The 20,058-nt window shown below is 38.8% G+C and overlaps 1 protein-coding gene across 3 annotated transcripts in view; it reads left to right on the top strand.

Moving 5' to 3' along the window:
• Nucleotides 1–19,837, top strand: part of PSMA8 (proteasome 20S subunit alpha 8) — a 56,556-nt gene extending 36,719 nt beyond the window's left edge. For 2 of the 3 annotated variants that reach the window (XM_004059266.5, XM_063699136.1), the window contains exons 5-7: nt 5,357–5,476; nt 5,595–5,657; nt 18,840–19,837. In XM_004059266.5, coding sequence (XP_004059314.1) covers nt 5,357–5,476; nt 5,595–5,657; nt 18,840–18,932 — 276 coding nt within the window. In that variant the 3' untranslated portion in view covers nt 18,933–19,837. The remainder of the gene's footprint in view (nt 1–5,356; nt 5,477–5,594; nt 5,658–18,839) is intronic. The other variant, XM_055368358.2, reaches the window with a different exon arrangement.
• The last annotated feature ends 221 nt before the right edge of the window (nt 19,838–20,058 follow it).

Consider the following 20,058-nt stretch of genomic DNA (forward strand, 5'->3'; position numbering starts at 1 on the left):
TATTTTACATATTTCCTTGTTTACCTTGTTTATTATCTATCTCTCCCCCACTAAGCTTTAAGGTCTATGAGTGCAGGGATTTTTGTCTACTTTTTTTTTTTTTTTGAGATGGAGTTTTGCTCTTGTTGCCCGGGCTGGAGTGCAATGGCACGATCTGGGCTCACTGCAACCTCCACCCCCCAGGTTCAAGCAATTCTCCTGCCTCAGACTCCCAAGTAGCTGGGATTACAGGCGTGTGCCACCACGCCTGGCTAATTTTGTATTTTTAGTAGAGATGGGGTTTCTTCATGTTGGTCAGGCTGGTCTCAAACTCCTGACCTCAGGTGATCCACCTGCCTCGGCCTCCCAAAGTGCTGGGATTACAAGTGTGAGCCATCACACCTGGCCTTTTGTCTACTTTTTATACTATTGACACACTAGTGCTTAGAATTGAACCTTATATACAAGGTGGTCATACGTATTTAACAAATAAATGAATACTAGATAATAACATAATGCTGTCTACTTGATTCTCAGCTAGAAATATTCTCTCCATTTGAACTTTTGAAGCATTAGTAATTCTTACAGCTTTTTAAAATTGTTTCATTTCTTCTGTTGACAATTTAGTAAGGGAAGTTTGTGTTTTAAGCATTCAAGTTTCATTTTACAGCAAACACTAATCCTATATTTTAGAGTGAAAACGTAATATTTATAGCATTCGGATCATGAAATGATGCTTCTAAATGCCTACTTTGACTATAATCCTATTTTACTGATTTTTCAAAATAATATTTTATAGACATTTAGTGGCAGGAATTGAATATGTTCTTGCTTATTAGTTCTAAGATATTGGTATTTAAGTGTGTATCTAAGAAGTTGTACACATTTTTTAAAATATTCTTCCTTTCACTTACAATATAGCTTGTAGATTTGTAGGAATGCCAGTCTGGCCATTAGCACTCAAATTTTATATTCAAAACTTTGTTTCAGTTTACTGTGTATTTCTTGAAAAGCTTGCATTTTTAAAGTTTTTAAATAAAATTAGCTCATAAAGAACATTGATGAAAACTGGCATCTAATATGCTGTGCATTGAAGTGGTTACTTAATTTAAAAGCTATTCTATACTATTTTAAGGAGACCCACCTGCATAGACTTAAGCCCCACCCTGATTAATGATGTTAATGATTAAGGGGCATGTTTTGCTCTTGTCAGTATGGGCCATAATGTTTCAAAATGGTAAGAATGTTAACTATGTCGTATACTTCTGAGCAATGTTTCTCAAAATGCATTTCTTTTCATGTTAACAGGTATTAGGTAAACAAGCTCTCTAGCTAAGTAATTTTTTTAGCTATTTAAAGAAATTTAGTAAGTTTTGTTACCAAAGTACATCTGGATCTGCTAAAAAGCGTTTAAATCTTCTAGAAGCAGGTAAAATAGTAGTCCCCAAGATTACTTGAACATAGAGCCCTTTGATCATAGATCCTTTCTCTACTCTGATGTTTTGTGGGATTCACTTTGGAAAATGCTGCCATAAAAACTAAGAACCTCAGGGCTGAAAAGACTTTAAAGGCTGTTTAATATAATCCTCCAATTTATTGTTTCTGACAACACTTGACCAGTTTTGCCTTCTGTTGTTTATACTTCAAAATAATGGAAATTGTGATTCATTTATTGTGAGTAGAGTTTTTTGCTCATTTCCACATCTCTTTTTCTTAGTGTGGGAGAGCTCATTGAAGATTTACTCCGGAAGTTAGCAAGCCTTCAGATGAGAAAAGCTGCTTTGCACTTGTCAGCAGAGACCTTGTCCTTCCTTAGGGTCACATAGCCTCATGGGAAGATTATTATTTTATAAGATATTAGGAAGTGCCATTGGTATCAGCATTTGTTGAAGGGAAGGGATCAGGATGGGGCAGAGGGAGACATTGGGCTGCATTGCAGTCGCAATAAAGGCTTCAGCTGACACCATAGAGTGCTCTGGATCTGTAGTGGCTCATCAGAGCTGTTCTAACTTGGGGTGAAGGGACTGCACATTGATACTCTTCATCACTGAGTCAGTGTAGGCTGGCCCTGGAAGAGCACATGACCTTACCTGAGGGAGCTCTTGTTAACCAGGGAACCTTCCCAAGGGAGTTAAGAGCTGAGGGCTGTCTGCCATTACCACTTCCAGTAGCCACAGGAATAAGGTTTTTGTTTCTGGAGGTGTATGGGGCAGTGTGTCACAGGATGCACTTCCGAGGTCTGTCAAGTGAGATTGTTTTTATCTCCTAACAACAAAGACCTGATGATGCTTAACACTTAAGATTGATTTTTCTCACATAATGAAAAGTCTGAAAGTAGGCAGATGCTGGTATTTGTCTCTTTTAGTCTTAGTCTTTTTCCATGCTCTCAAGATAGCTGCTAGACCTCTAGCCAATATGTCTGCATTCTAGGCAGTAAAGGTTCCTAGGGGCTTCACCCAGTGACTTCCACCTGTGTATACCTATTTGTAAGAGAAGCTAGGAAGTGACATTTTTCAGCAGTCACATTGCCTAGAGTTCTATCACAAAGGAAGAATGGATATTAGGGTTGTCAGCTGATAGTCTTTGCTGCAGAAAATCATCATTAATCTGAGGAGGCAGGTAGGAAAAGCATTGCAAAACTACCAGTCATTATTGAAGTGGACTGGGGTGGGTGATAGGGCAAGGGAGGGTGGGGATCTGAGTGTGGCAAGAACAGGATAGATTTTAGAAAACAAGTCAGGTGGGTAAGAGTTAAAGATTTTGACATTAAGAATTGGAAGAAGTGGATAGGAAAGTCACCAGAAATGTGCAGGGTGACTTTAAAGGCCCAGTGAAGTTTTTGGATAAACCACTACCTGAAGCCACTAACTATGTACTTCCTCTCTGGGTAGCAACTAGTTACCAAAAAACAAACAAACAAACCTAGTAGCAAATAGATTTCAAAGTCATGCCAGGCTGAAGGCTTTACCTTTGATCTTAGTGAAATTTCAAGGCCACAAAATTTAATTTAGAAGTTTCAACAGCTACTTATATTAATCCTCTGAAATATAATGGCATAGAAAAAGTTATATGAAGTAAAAAGAATCTTTTGCTAACCAGAATAGTATATTGTTATATAATGTAATATAAATGGTGTGTTTTCATGTTTATGTCCTAAAATCTCCTTTGAGATCTCTTTCCCATAATCATAATACTAAACAGTTGGCCAGGCACAGTGGCTCACACCTGTAATCTCAGCACTTTGGGAGGCTGAGGCAGGCAGATCACCTGAAGTCAGGAGTTTGAGACCAGCCTGGCCAACATGGTGAAACCCCATCTCTACTAAAAATAAAAATATTAGCTGGGCATGGTGGCAGACACCTATAATCCCAGCTACTCGGGAGGCTGAGGCAGGAGAATTGCCTGAGCCCAGGAGGCAGAGGGTGCAGTGAACCGAAATCACGCCATTGCACTCCAGCCTGGGCGACAGAGTGAGACCGTCTCAAAAAAGAAAATAATAATAATAATACTAAACAGTTATAACTGAGACATTCCCCCATTTAATGCCAGTGAAAGGATAGGCCTTTCTGTTTGTTCTTTTTACTCTGTAATCATCCTAGGAAAGGGGCATGTGGCAGCATAGTGTATCAAGTTAAAAGCTTGGCTTGTTGATTCAGACCATGGTTTCAAAGCTTAGCTCTTCTGCTTACTCTCTGCATGATCTTGGCCAAGATTACTTGAGTCAGTAATTCACCAACAGCTGATTTTGTCCCACCTAAAAGACATTTGACAATGTCTTTGACAAGAGATATGTTTGGTTGTCACAACTGGGGTGGGAGTTGCTGCTGGCATTTAGCTTGTGGAGGCAGCTAAAAATCCCACAATACACAGGACAGCCCTCACAACAGAGGATTAGCTGGCCCAAAATGTGAACAGTGATGATATTGAGAAACCCTATTTTAACCTTTCCAAACCTCCATTTCTACATCCAAGAATTGGGGTTAGAACAGTACCTATTTAATCATTTTTGTGATGGTTAGATGAGATAATCCATGTAAAATGCCTAACCTAGTGCCTGACACATAAGTGTTCTGTTAATATAAAATTTAAAATCTTATTATCATCAGGAGTACTAATCTGGATATTTAGGCTGAATTAAAAGAATATGCGGCCTTCTACCCATAGCCATGCAGCCAGGAAAATCCATTTGCATTTTTCCTTCATCTGATGAAAATGTGTAAAGAACAAAGAAAAGAGGAAAGGAATAGAAGCCCTTCTTGCTTAAGAGTCAAAGAAGATAACGAATCAATTAGGTTACCACTATACTTATTCTAAAATCTACAAAAATGGTGCTCAGCCCAACTTAGGTAAATAGCTTTCTTCATGTTGATGTCATTTTTTCCCCTCTCTTTGCTTTCTTCTTTTTGTGCCATATTGTAAAGTTATAGCTCCTTGCCTCTCCACATCTTTTCAAGTTTCAGCTTTTTAAAATCTTTTCTGAGCCAGTCACAGTGGATCATGCCTGTAATCTCAGCACTTTGGGAGGCCAAGCTGGGAGGATCACATGAGTCCAGGAGTTCGAGACCCACCTGGGCAACAGAGCAAGACCCTATCTCTAAAAAAAATTCTTTTTTAAATTAGCCAGGTGTGGTGCCACACACCAATAGTCCCAGCTACTTGGGAGTCTGAGGTAGGAAGATACCTTGAGCCCAGAAGGCCAAGGCTACAGTGAGCAGTGATCATACCACTGTACTCCAGCCTGGGCCACAAACTGAGACCCTGTTTCAAAAAAATATATAAATAAAATAATTTCTGGTTATCAAGGATTTGGGAGACATTATATTAATAGAAAGTGTTAGCCAGGACAAAGCATTGGTATATTTAAAAGAAAAAGTTGGCCAGATGTTGTGGCTCACGCCTGTAATCCCAACACTTTGAGAGGCTGAGACAGGAGGCTCACTTGAGGCCAGGAGTTTGAGAACAGCCTGGGCAACATAGCAAGACTACCAAAAAAATAATCAGCTGAGTGTGGTGATGCATACCTGTAGTCCCAGCTACTCAGGAGGTTCAGGTGGGAAAATCACTTAAGCCCAGAAGATCAAAGCTGCAGTGAGCTATAATTGTGCCACTACTGCACTCCAGCCTGGGCAACAGAGTGAGATCCCATCTCTAAAACAAACAAAAAAAGGAAAATAAAAACCATGCCACCATTACAGACTATTCTGATAGTAACCAAATGAGCTACTGAAATGTTTGCTATGTTTTCAAATCTGTAATTTTCATTTGGTAATTTTATTAAGGTATACTGGAGTAAACTCCAAACCTCTAAACTTTACTTAGTAACCATAAATTCATTCCTACTGCAATGATATTAATAAATTAACTTTTATTTTTCAAGGCAAATGCAATAGGCCGAAATGCTAAAACTGTTCGAGAATTTCTAGAAAAGAATTACACAGAAGATGCCATAGCAAGTGACAGTGAAGCTATCAAGTTAGCAATAAAAGCTTTGCTAGAAGTAAGTGATCTAATAAAGCATATTCAGGAAATCATGAGTTTTTTTTCCTCATCCATTTTTGTTTATTAAACACAAAATTTGCTGAAATAATTCTAATAGTGTACTTGTTCTACATTAGGTTGTCCAGTCTGGTGGAAAAAACATTGAACTTGCTATAATAAGAAGAAATCAACCTTTGAAGGTAAGTCATTAACCAAAGAGGAAAAAGTATCTGTAGTATAAAGTATTTTGACAAAAGTTAAAAAGTTGTTGGCCTCTAGGCTTCCGATATAATGTTATCCTTCATTAATGTCAAATAACCTCCACTCATTTCTGACCGTCTACCGGTTTTTTGTTTGTTTTTTTGTGTGTGTGTGTGTGTTTTTTTTTTTTTTTAATAGAGACGGGATTTCACCACATTGCCCAGGCTGGCCTCTAACTCCTAGAATCAAGCTATCAGCCCGCCTTGGCCTCCAGTGCTGGGATTACAACTGTGAGCCACCGCAGTCGTCCTGTCTACTGATTTTTATGTATTTCCATTACTTCACATTTGAAAGTGCCTTGAGCGTCTTGTGAGACTTAAACTTTAATACGTAGCACGATAACCTTTCCATATTTCTTTGTGCCAAGTCTCATGTTATTATATGTATAACGTCTGTCAGCCATTATGGGTTAAAACTGCTGGACTACAAAATAAAATGTTCAGGATATTGTGATAGAGGACCCACTGGCTAAAGAGCATTTGAAATGTAGTTCACTATTGTTCATTAGGTAGAACCAACTGTACGACATAGTTTGCCAACTAGCTCTCTTTAGCTGAGATTGTAAAAAAGCACTCAAAATTTGGGAAACTATATTAGGAATATACTTAAAGGATTGTTTTATACTCAAATATGGCAGTGTATGCCTGTAATCCCAGCTACTCGAGAGACTGACTTGAGGTCAGGAGTTCAAGACCAGCCTTGGCAAGGTAACAAGACCCCCATCTCTATGAAAAAAAAAAAAAATTAAAAATTAAATTTAAAAAAAAAAAGGATTGTTGCCAGATGCGGTGGCTCACACCTGTAATCCCAGCACTTTGGGAGGCTGAGGCGGATGGATCACTTGAGGTCAGGAGTTCAAGACTAGCCTGGCCAACATAGTGAAACCCTGTCTCTACTAAAAATACAAAAAAAATAGCTGGGCGTGGTGGCAGACGCCTGTGATCCCAGCTGCTTGGGAGGCTGAGGCAGGAGAATCACTTCAACCCGGGAGGCGGAAGTTGCAGTGAGCTGAGATTATGCCAGTGGTCTGGGCAACAGACCAAGACTCCATCTCAAAAACAATTATTTTGAAGATTGTTTTACATATATCTTTTCTTTGGTTTTAAGGAAAATATTTCAAGTAGTGTTAAAATTAGTGCCATCTGGAGCAGTGGGGTTTTTTGTTTGTTTGTTTCTGTTTTTGTTTTTGTCATCATGGTTGCTTTGACATCAATTTCCTACCCTTTATTATTCAACTAACAGATGGGATATGAGGATAAGACAGCAGCAAAGTTTCAATAAATAAGAGAAATGGGGACAAGACAGTGGAGCTTGCCCCTGCAGAGCCGCACATAAATCACAGAGTGCTGAGCACAGAGTGTGGAAATGGGTATTATCCAGGTTTTTGTCACCCCTGCTGCTAAGAGCCCAGGGACAGATGCAGCAACACCATAGGGGCGCAGAAACCACTGAGGCCAGAGTTTGCCTCTTCTGCTCCATAATATACCTATGCATATACAAATAGACATACACACACACACACACACACACAGAGTTATATGCATATTTTTGCTTTTGAGTGATAGAATGGTATGCTTACTGACAGCAGTGTTATACTGTCTTCCACATGATACTTTAGGATAGGCTATGTAGGGAATAGAACACATGCTTTGGAGTTGGTAGACTAGGATTAAGTTCCAGCAGATACATTTGTTTAACAACAATACCTTGAGCAAATTGCTCTCATCTTCAGCTTTCAGTTTTCTTCCCTATAAAATGAGTCTAACGATACCTTCATCAAAGGGCCGTTGTGATAAGTAAATGAAATGGTGTGAGATGGTAGTATCCTTTTATAGTAAGTGCTCATTAAATGATGTTTTACAGATTGCAGGTTTGTGGCAGCCCTGTGTTGAGCAAGTCTGTCAATTCCATTTGTCCAACAGCATGTGCTTACTTTGTGTCTCTGTCACATTTTTGATAACTCTCAGAATATTTCACACTTTTTCATTATTATTATTATATGTGCAATATAGTAACAATGTAATTATTATATAACGGTGATCTGTGATCAATGATCTTTGATATTACTGTGCTAATTGTTTTGGAGTGCCATGAACTGCATCCATATAAAAAACACTGAGTGAACTTAATCAATAAATGTTGCATGTGTTCTGACTGCTCCAATGACCAGCTATTTACCTGTGTCTCTCCCTCTCCTCAGGCGTCCTATTGCCTGAGGCATAACAATATTGAAAATAGGCCAGTTAATAACCCGATAAGGGCCTCTAAGTGTTCAAGTGAAAGGAAGAGTCTCATGTCTGTCACATGAGTTTTAAATAAAAAAACTAGAATTGTTAAGCTTAGTGAGGAAGGCAGTCAAAAGCCAAGACAGGTGGAAAGCTACGCCTCTTGTGCAAGTTATTCAAATTGTGAATGCAAAGGAAAAGTACTTAAGAAAATTAAAAGTACTTAAAGAAATTTAAAGTGCTACTGCAAGGGAACACGTGAATGATAAGAAACTGAACAGCCAGGCCAGGCGTGGTGGCACGCACCTGGCCAACATGGCAAAACCTGTCTCTACTAAAAATACAAAATTTAGCCACGTGTGGTGGCACGCACCTGTAATCCCAGCTACTCGGCAGGCTGAGGCAGGAGAATCGCTTGAACCTGAGAGGCGGAGGTTGCAGTGAGCTGAGATGGCGCCACTGCACTCCAGCCTGGGCAACAGAGTGAGACGCCATCTAAAAAAAAAAAACCAGTCTTGTTACTGATACGGAGGTTTTAGTGGCCTGGCTGGAAGATCAAACCAGCCACAACATTCCTCTAAGCCAAAGCCTAATCCAGAGCAAAGTCCTAACTTTCTTCAATTCTGTGAAGGCTGAGAGGGGTGAGGAAGCTGCAGAAGAAAAGGTTGGAGCTAACAGAGGTTGGTTCATGAGGTTTAAGGAAAGAGGCCACCTTCATAACATAAAGGTGCAAGGTGAAGCAGCAAGTACTGATGGAGAAGCTGCAGCAAGTTATCCAGAAGATCTAGCTAAGACATTTATCTTCAGTGAAGGTGGTTATACTAAACAACAGATTTTCAATGTAGATGAAACAGCTTTCTGCTGGAAGAAGATACCATCTAAAATTTTCATAGCTAGAGATAGGAGAAATCACCTCACTGCCTGGCTTCAAGGGACAGACTGTCTTGTTAGGGGATAATGCAGCTGGTAACTTTAAGTAGAAGCCAGTGCTCATTTACAATCAATGGATGACAGCACATCTATTTATAGCATAGTATACTGAATATTTTAAGCCCACTACTGAGACCTAACACTCAAAAAAAGAAGATTCCTTTCAAAATGTTACTGCTCATTCACAGTCCACCTAGTCACCCAGTAGCTCTGATGGACATGTACAAGGAAATTAATGTTTTCGTGCCTGCTAACACATCCTTTCTGCAGCACATGCATCAAGGCGTAATTTTGACTTTCAAGTCTTATTATTCAAGAAATATGGTCAGGCATAGTGGCTCACACCTATAATCTCAACACTTTGGGAGGCCAAGACAGAAGAATTGCTAGAGGCTAGAGGTTTGAGATCAGCCTGGGCAACATAGTTAGACTGTGTCTCTGCCAACATTGGCTGGGCATGGTAGCTCATGCCTGTAATCCCAGCACTTTGGGAAGCTGGAGGCAGGTGGATCACTTGAGATCAGGAGCTCAAGACCAGCCTGACCAACATGGTGAAACCCCGTCTCTACCACAAATACAAAAATTAGCTGGGTGTGGTGGGGGGAATCTGTAATCCCAGCTACTCAGGAGGCTGAGGCAGGAGAATTGCTTGAACCCAGGAGGTGGAGGTTGCAATGAGCCAAGATCATGCCATTGCACTCCAGCCGGGGCAGCAGAGCGAGACTCTGTCTCAAAAAAAACAAACAAAAAGGCCGGGCGTGGTGGCTCATGCTTGTAATCCCAGCACTTTGGGAGGCCAAGGTGGGTGGATTGCTTGAGGTCAGGAGTTTAAGACCAGCCTGATCAATATGGTGAAACCCTGTCTCTACTAAAAATACAAAAATTAGCTGGGCGTGGTGGTGGGCACCTGTAATCCCAGCTACTCAGGAGGCTAAGGCAGGAGAATCGCTTGAACCCGGGAGGCAGAGGTTGCCGTGAGCCAAGATTGCACCATTGCACTCCAGCCTGGGTGACAGAGCAAGACTCCGTCTAAAAAAAAAAAAAAATTAACAAACAAACAAAAATATCAACATTAACAGGAGTTTAGAATAAGTTGATTCCAACCCTTATGGATGACTTTCAGGAGTTCAAGACTTTAGTGGAGGAAGTCACTGCAGATGTGGTACAAATAGCAAGAGAACTAAAATTAGAAGTGGAGCCTGAATATGCAACTGAATTGCTGCAATCTCGTGATAAAACAGATGATGAGTTGCTTCTTAAAGATGAGAAAAGAATGTGGTTTCTTGGATGAAATCTACTCCTGGTTATGATGCTGTAAACATTGTTGAAATAACAACAAAAAATTTACAGTGTTACATAAATTCAGTTGATAAAGCAGTGACAAGGTTTGAGAGGATTGACTCCAGTTCTGAAAAGTTCAATTGTGAGTAAAATGCTATCAAACAGCATCTCATGCTACAGAGAAATCTTTTGTGAAAGGAAGAGTCTATCAATGTGGCAAACTTCGTTGTTGTCTTATTTTAAGAAATTCCCACAGCCACTTCAACCTTCAGCAACCACTACCCTGATGAGTCAGCTCCATCATCAAGACAAGACCCCACCAGCAAAAAGATTACTACTTGCTGGAGGCTTACGTGATTGTTAGCATTTTTTAGCAATAGTGTTTTCAAATTAAGATATGTTGATTTTTTTAGACATAATGCTATTGCACACTCAATAGACTACAGTATAGTGTAAACATAACTTTAATATGCACTGGGAAACCGAAACATTTATGTGACTCAATATTTGCCTTACTGCTGTGGTCCTGAACCAAATCCACAATTTTTCCAAGGTATGCCTGTATGTGTATTCATAAACAGAGAGAGAATATCAATGTGTAGTCCGTTTTAGTCATTTATTCTGGCTTAAAGCAGCTGTGTCTTTTTACCTTAGATGAAAAATTTAAAAAGAATGTAAGGAATGTTATGTAAAGCTTGTCATTTTCTACAACTATAAACAAAAAATTTACCTTTCACTGTAATCTTAGGCCACCAAAATATGAAGAGAAGTGAGTTTGTCAGTAGTAATATTAAGCACTCTTTCTCCTTCCTCTATTCCTTCTCACCTGGTTTTTGAAGATCTATTAGAAGTTGTTTTTGGCCGGGCGCGGTGGCTCACGCTTGCAATCTCAGCACTTTGGGAGGCCGAGGCGGGTGGATCACCTGAGGTCAGGAGTTCGAGACCAGCCTGACCAACATAGTGAAACCCCTTCTCTACTAAAAATATAAAAAATTAGCCGGGCATGGTGACATGTGCCTGTAATCCCAGCTACTCAGGAGGCTGAGGCAGGAGAATCGCTTGAACTCAGGAAGCAAAGGTTGCAATGTGTCGAGATCGCGCCACTGCACTCCAGCATGGGCGATAGAGCAAGACTCTGTCTCAAAAAAAAAAAAAAAAAAAGTTGTTTTTGGCAGCTGGGCACAGTGGCTCATGCATGTAATTCCAGTACTTTGGGAGGCCAAGGCGGGTGGATCACCTGAGGTTAGGAGTTTGAGACCAGCCTAGCCATCATGGTAAAACCCTATCTCTACTAAAAATACAAAAAATTAGCCAGGGGTGGTGGCTGGTGCCTGTAATTTCAGCTATTCAGGGGGCTGAGGCAGGAGAATCGCTTGAACCGGGAGACAGAGGTTACAGTGAGCCAAGATCATGCCATTGCACTCCAGCCTGGGCAACAAGAGTGAAACTCCATCTCAAAAAAAAAAAAAAAAAAAAAAAGTTGTTTTTGGCAGACATTTGAAAATTGTTTCTACTGAAAACTGAAAATTCTCCTTGGAAAAAAATTAGTTCCCATTGACCTGAGGAGAAATTAAGCAGAGGTTAATGTGTTAGAACAAATGCTTTTGTCTATAAGTTAAAACAAAAAAACTCCAACTCATAGTGACTTAAAGAACAAGAAATCGTTTTTTCTCACAGATGAAAGTATAAACCTGCTCCAGACACAGTGTGTTTAACAACACAACGATGTTCTCATGGATCTAGATTTTTCCTGTCCCTCCACTCTGCAACTTTGAATATTGGCTTCATCCTAAAGTTAGTTTGTTCTAGTAAGGTTGATTCCTCTCATGGCCACCAGAGGCAATCAGAATGATTTATTTTCCTGTTAACCTTTTATAGGAGAGGGAGAACTTCCCTAACTTTGGAATGTAAGTCCTTCCCTTCAATCTGATTGGAAGACTGAAGACATCCTTAGAACAGTCTCCAGAAGATTCTGTTTGCTGGTTGGCTAATGTTAAGCACTGGTATAGAATGGATGTTTGGGGAATCAACCATAATGTATTCTCTAGGAAGTTTTTCAAATGTCTTCAGAGTCTGAAATTGCTTAATTGAAAATTATTTTAAAATAGACTTGCATCTGGTTTTAAACCAGTTTTGCCAAATTTCAATGTATATAGAAATAGTTTCAATTTTGTTTCTTTACAGACTTTTAATTTGTGGATCTTGAATAACTTATTTGTTTTCATTTTTAATGGACTCCACATGAAAATATTATAAATCCTATTGCATTCTCAATTTTGATAAATCTTTGTGTGGGATACAGTTCAGTGAAGTGATCAAAAATGGAGCTCTGGATGGGCATGGTAGCTCATGCCTGTAATCCCAGCCCTTTGGGAGACCGAGTGGGTGGATCACGAGGTCAGGAGTTCAAGATCAGCCTGGCCAACATAGTGAAACCCCGTCTCTACTAAAAATACACACACAAAAAAAAATTAGCTGGGTGTGTTGGAGGGCACCTGTAGTCCCAGCTACTTGGGAGGCTGAGGCAGGAGAATCGCTTGAACCTGGGAGGCAGAGGTTGCAGTGAGCTGAGATCACGCCACTGCACTCTAGCCTGGGCAACACAGGGAGACTCTGTCTTAAAAAAAAAAAAAAAAAAAAAAACGCAAAGTGAGGCTCTAGAGCTACCCTAGTTCAAATTCCAGCTCTACCATTTCCCAGTGTAAACAAATTACTTATCTGTTTCTGTTTTCTTATCTGTGGATTAATAGCCTTTCCACATATGGTTATGATGAGTACTGTATTATTAAATTAGAAAAACACATAAGATACAAGAAATTTACTGAGTAGTGTAAACCTTTATTATTTGATGCCTCTACCCCTTATTCTTAAGCTGATTTTAGAGGTGGACTGGTTTTCTAGTTATTCTCTGACCTATCCTTGGCAATTCCAGTTGTATCTAAGTTACTAAGAAGTAAATAGTATTTACTAAATATGAAAAACATAAAATCTCTTAATTTTACAAATGTACTTCTTAAATCACTGACTATGTGCTGAAATTTTAACACTTTGACAGGAAATAGCTTGACTTAAGGTATATAAGTAGACTTCTACAACTTCAGTTTCTGGCATTATGCTGGATTAGATAATATAAAAACTCTTCTGCTGTAAAACATGAGGACAATTCTAGATGAAATATAACTAGTTTTTTAAAGACATAGCTGAGCTTCTGCAAGAACTAAAAGAAAATCCCCAGGGACCAAAAACGAAAACTACACTGAAAGCCGGAGGTAAACATTTGAATTAAACGGCCCTGGAGAAGGATACTTGTCTCCCTAGCCTAGGAAGTTAGATATAAACACCTACTTGGGGCCAGGAATCAGTAGAAAGGTAGAACTTAAAACATTTTCTCATTTAATGCCAGGATTCTTCCATGAAAGGATGGACCAGACTGGGCACCGTGGTTCATGCCTGTAATCCCAGCACTTTGGGAGGCCAAGGCGGCCAGATCACCTGAGGTCAGCAGTTTGAGATTAGCCTGGCCAACGTGGTGAAAACCCATCTCTACTAAAAATACAAAAAACTAGCCGGGTGTGGTGGTGTGTGCCTGTTGTCCCAGCTATTCAGGGGGCTGAGGCAGGAGAATCGCTTGAGCCTAGGGTGGCAGAGGTCGTAGTGAGCTGAGATCACGCCACTGCACTCCAGCCTGGGCGACAGAGCAAGAGACTGCTTCAAAAAAAGTGAGGTCTGAGCAGTGGCTCACACCTGTAATACCAGCATTTGGGGAGACTGAGGCAGGAGGATAAGTCCTTACTTATCAATAATAACCTTGAATGTAAGTGGACTAAACTCTCCAATCAAAAGATATAGAATGACTGAATGGATTTTAAAAAAAAGACCCAATGATCTGTTGACTACAAAAAACATACTTCACCTATAAAGACAAACATAGACTGAAAAAAAGAGATGGAAAAAGATATTTCATGCCAATGGAAACCAAAAAAGAGCCAGAGTCACTATACTTATATCAGACAAAATAGATTTCAAGGCAAAAACTATAAGAAGAGACAAAAAAGGTCACTATATAATGATAAAGGGGTCAGTTCAGCAAGAAGATATAACAGTCTTAAATATATATGCACCCAACACTGTGGAACCTAGATATATAAAGTAAACATTATTAGAGATAAAAAAAAAAACAGATAGATTCCAATACAATAATAGCTAGAGTCTTCAACACCCCATTTTCAGCATTGGACAGATCTTCCAGACAGAAAATCAGCAAAGAAACATCAGACTTAAACTGCACTGTAGACCAAATGTATCTAATAGATATTTACAGAACATTTCATCCAACAGATGCAGAATATGCATTATTCTCCTCAGCATATGGACCATTTTCAAGGATAGACCATATTTAGGTCACAAAATAAGCCTTAAAATATTCAAAAAATTGAAATAATATCAAGCATCATCTCTGACCACAGTGGAAAAAAAAACTAGAAATCAGTGACTAGAGGAATTTTGGAAACTATACGAATACATGAAAATTAAACAATATGCTCCTGAATGACCAGTGAGTCAATGAAGAAATTAAGAAGAAAATTGAAAATTTTCTTGAAACAAGTGATAATGAAAACCTAACATATCAAAACATATGGAATACAGTGAAAGCATTACAAAGAAGGAGGTTTATAGCTGTAAGTGCCCACATCAAAAAAGGACACCAAAAAAAAAAAAAAAAAAATAGGTGTTCCATGTTCATGGATTGGAAGAATCAATGTTTTTAAAATGTCCATACTACCCAAAGTAATCTACAGATTCAATGCAATCCCTGCCAAAATACCAATGATATTCTTCACAGAAATATTAAAAAAAATCATAAAATCTATATAAAAAACTCAAAAGACCCAGAAGAGCCAAAGCTGCCCTAAGCAAAAAGGACAAAACTGAAGGAATCATATTGCCTGACTTCAAATTATGCTACAGAGCTATGGTAACCAAAGCAGCATGGTTCTGGCATAAAGACAGACACATAGATTAATTAAACAGAATGGAGCTCCCAGAAACAAATCCACATATCTATAGTTAACTCATTTTCGACAGAGGTGCTAAGAACATACACTGGGAAAAAGTTTCTTCAATAAAGGATGCTGGGAAAACTGGATATCCATATGCAGAAGAATGAAACTAGACCCCTATCTCTCACCATATACAAAAAATCAAAAAAGAATGGATTAAAGACTTAAGCCTGTGATCTCAATCTGTAAAACTACTACAAGAAAACACTGGAGAAAATCCCCAGGACATTGGTCTGTGCAAAAAATTCTTGAGTAGTACCCTACAAACACAGGCAACCAAAGCAAAAATGGACAAATAGGATCACATCAAGTTAAAGAACTTCTGCACAGCAAAGGAAACAATCAACAAAGTGAGGTGACAGCCCACAGAATGGGAGAAAATATTTGCAAATTTACCCTTCTGACAAGGGTTTAATAACCAGAATGTATAAGGAGCTCAAACAACTCTATAAGAGAAAAAATAATAATCTGATCAAAAAATGGGTGAAGGATTTGAATAGACTTTTCTCAAAAGAAGACATACAAATGGCAAACAGGCATATAAAAAGGTTCTTGGGCTGAGCTCTTGCTTGTAATCCCAGCACTTTGGGAGGCCAAGGCGGGAGGATCGCTTGAGCCTAGGAGTTTCAGACCAGCCTGGACAACACAGTGAGACCTTGTCTCTACAAATATAATAGTTTAAAAATTAGCCTGATGTGGTGGTGTGCTCCTGTGGTCCCAGCTACTTGGGAAGCTGAGGTGGGAGGATCACTTGAACCTGGGAGGTCAAGGCTGCAGTGAGCCATGATTGTGCCACTGTACTCCATCCTGGGCAACAGAGCAAGACCCCATCTCCAAAAAAAAAGGTGATCAACATCATTGATCATCAGAGAAATGCAAATCAAAACTACAATAAAATATCATCTCACCCCAGTTAAAATGGCTTATATCTAATAGACAAGCTACAGCAAATGCTGGTGAGGATATGGAGAAAAGGGAACCCTCATACACTGTTGGTGGGAATGTAAATTAGTACAACCACCATGAAGAATAGTTTGGAGATTCCTCAAAAAACATAAAATAAAAGTACATATGGTCCAGCAATCCCACTACTGGGTGTATACCCAAAAGAAAGGAAATCAGTATATTGAAGAAATAGCTGCACTCCCATGTTAATTGCAGAACTGTTCACAATAGCCAAGATTTGGAAGCAACCTTAGGGTCCATCAACAGATGAGTGTATGAAGACAATGTGATACTTACACACAATGAAGTACTGTTCTGCCCCCAAAAAAATAATGAGATACTGTCATTTGTAATAACATGGATGGAACTGGAGATCATTATGTTAAATAAGGCAGGCATGGAAAGACAGACATTGCATGTTTTTACTCATTTGTGGAATCTAAAAATCAAAACAATTGAACTCATGGAGATACAGAGTAGAAGGATGGTTACTAGAGGCTGGGAAGGGTAGTGGGGGGCAGGGGCAGGTGGGGATGGTTAATAGGTACAAAAAATAGAATTTATAAGACCTAGTGTTTGATAGCACAACAGGGTAACTATAGTCAATAACAATTTAATTGTACATTTTGAGATAACTAAAAGAGTATAATTGGATTGTTTGTAACACAAAGGATAAATGCTTGAGGGGATGGATACCCCATTCTCCATGATGTGGTTATTATGCATCACATGCCTGTATCAAAATATCTCATGTACCCCATAATATATATACCTACTGTGTACTCATAAAAATTAAAAATAATTTTTTGAAAAGGCTTCTTGAGGCTGGGCGCAGTGGCTCATGCCTGTAATCCCAGCATTTTGGGAGGCCGAGACAGGCAAATCGATTGAGCCCAGGAGTTTGAGACCAGCCTGGGCAACATGGCGAAACCCCGTCTCTACAAAAAATACAAAAGTTAGCTGGGCATGGTGGTTCACACCTGTAGCCCCAGCTACTCCGGTTGCTGAGGCGGTAGGATGGCTTGAGCCCAGGAGGCAGAGGTTGCAGTGAGCTGTGATCATGCCGCTGTGCTTCAGCTCTAGGCAGCAGAGCAAGACCCGGTCTCAAAAAGGAAAAAGAAAGTGAAAGACACTTTTTCAAAGGAGGAAATTATTTCTTCCCCAAGTAATACCACATCACTTTATTCAGGTTTGTATTGTAATGATCTATTTATATGCCAGTTTTTTTCCACTAAACTGTGGACTCCTTAATAGCAGGTAAGAATTATATTCTTCCACTTTCAGAGCCCATGGAACTCCTAGTAATTGCTTGATGGGTAAATTCATTTCATAAAACGTTCAAATAATATATTTTATGTAGATTATTGACAAATACAGATTTTGTGACACACATCTTTATAGGTGAAATGGAAAGAGTTCTGGAGTTGAAATAAGAATCAGAGACCTAATCTTTCATCCTTCTTTAATCTTTGGCCAAATATAATTTAGCTTTGTGAATCTACGTTTTCTTATATGTAAATTCTAGTGATGGACTAATAGCTAAAATCCTTTACATCTCTAATATCTTTGAAAATTTGCCTTTCCATAAAGTTGATCATTCATTTATCAATTTAATAGATACCTCTTTTCAGTATTAAGATCATTACATTTAGATTTTTGTATATAAATGTATTAACTTCACTGAAGTTAATAATTGCTGTCTTGGCCAGGCACGGTGGCTCAGGCCTGTAATCCCAGCACTTTGGGAGGCTGAGGCAGGCAGATCACTTGAGGTCAGGAGTTCAAGACCAGCCTGGCCAACATGGCAAAACCCTGTCTGTACTGAAAATGCAAATCTCTCTACTAAAAATAACAAAAATCAGTCAGTCATGGTAGCACACACCTGTAGTCCCAGCTACTGAGGAGACTGAGGTGGGAGAATCGCTTGAACCCGGCAGGCAGAGGTTGCAATCACATCACTGCAGTCCAGCCTGTGCGACAGGGTGAGACCCTGTCTGAAAAAAAAAGAAAAAGAAAATGGCAGCCTGGTCTCGAACCCCTGACCTCAACTGATCCACCCACCTCGGCCTCCCAAAGTGCTGGGATTACAGGCCTGAGTCACCAGGTTTGGCCAATAATTGCTGTCTTATAGCCGCAAGCATGTAACCTTGGATCTACCTGTGAACAGTACAACAGAAAATCAAACTACACTGCAAATTCTTAGAAAAATAAAACCTTTTTTGCTTTCTACTTAGACATAAAGTAGCGTAAATTATCTTTTCCCATTTCATTTCGCTATTCTATAAACTGGTCAAATTATTAAACCCTATCAGAGAATCACACAGTAGGGTGCAGTTGGGAGAGTTAAATAATGAGTCTTTGTTCATGAATAAAATTAAGCCTCGCATTAAAATGTTTTTGGAGTTATACTCACATATAGGATATATAACGCAATATCACCTTTTGTCCTGCTTTCTTTTTTAGCACAGTGATAGTAGAAATGTCAGAGATCTGGTTTTGCCCATAATTGTTATTGCTCTTAGACCTCTTGAAATGCTTCATTGTATATTTGAAGTTACAAAATATAAAGTTATACATAGAAAGTATAAATTTATTAAATATTGGAATTCTTCATATTGTAAATATTTACATATTATTCGTATAACTGACATTTGATCTTTAAATTTTTTTCTCTTTTCAGATGTTTAGTGCAAAAGAAGTTGAATTATATGTAACTGAAATAGAAAAGGAAAAGGAAGAAGCAGAGAAGAAAAAATCAAAGAAATCTGTCTAATTCTTAGGATGACCACTGGGAGGTCTTAATGTTTTGTTTTATTGTACTGCCTGAGGTTGTTTAGTGAAATTTTAGAGGAAAACAGTTATTTTGCAGCATTACATGCAGTACTTGTGTGATGTTTTGAGAATGCCAGATCTGTGGCTGTCTTCATTCTATTACATAGTCAAACATAGGTTTATGTGAAGATTTTCTTTGAAAGGGGATTTCAGTAATTGTTGAGAGCAGTCATAATTCCACATAAGCCTGAGACTCTATAATTTGTCCAGTGTCTTACTTACCTTCATATATGCAAATATAATTTTAAAAAACTGTTTAATTAAAAAAATTTAATAATTTGGTGATGTTTGAATATTGACTGTCAGTTAAGGACATAGCTATTCCAAATAGACTAAATATAATATTGAGCTGCATTTCTCAAAGAATGACAAAAGCATCCTTATACTGATGAGTTCTTAAAATTTTGTCAGAGCCTTCTTCATTTTACAGTATTTCGTTATTTTTATTTTACCTTTTTCATTTTACAAGTTGCAGTATATTGTTTCGTTCATGGAACAAATATAGGCTGAATTCAAACAGGCAATTAAAGCATGGGAAGAGCTTCTAAGGGCATCTTAACAGGATGCTACATGAAAATAAGGAAAGAAATTAATACATATCACTTTTAGTTTAGATTTTTATTTTATCTCAAGTATGTCCAGTGTGTTCGGTTTGTTACATATTCCATGAAATATCTGAGTGTGTATTTTATGATTGGTATTATGGAAGGCTTATTGGGGGAACAAGAAAAATATAAAAAGTGATCTCTGCCCACGGAAAGGATTTAATCCAAATGGTCCACAAGAGGAATGTGCTTAATTCCTACAGTGAGTTTATATTTTTGAAAATAAAAGCTAGTAAATATTCTTTCTGTTGTTTTAATTAATTGTTTATTTATTTCAGAGATGAGGTCTCACTATGTTGCCCAGGCTGGTCTCAAACTGCTGGCTTCAAGCAATCCTCCCACCTCCACCACCCAAAGTGCTGGGATTACAGGCTGAGCCACTGCACCTGGTCTTAATGTTCTTTTTTGAAAACGAGGGGAGAGGTTAAGTTTTTGCAGAGGAATGAAAATAGTAGGGGAAGG

The sequence above is a fragment of the Gorilla gorilla genome, chromosome 17 (genome assembly GCF_029281585.2).
Source record: "Gorilla gorilla gorilla isolate KB3781 chromosome 17, NHGRI_mGorGor1-v2.1_pri, whole genome shotgun sequence".
NCBI classification, from domain to species: Eukaryota; Metazoa; Chordata; class Mammalia; order Primates; family Hominidae; genus Gorilla; species Gorilla gorilla.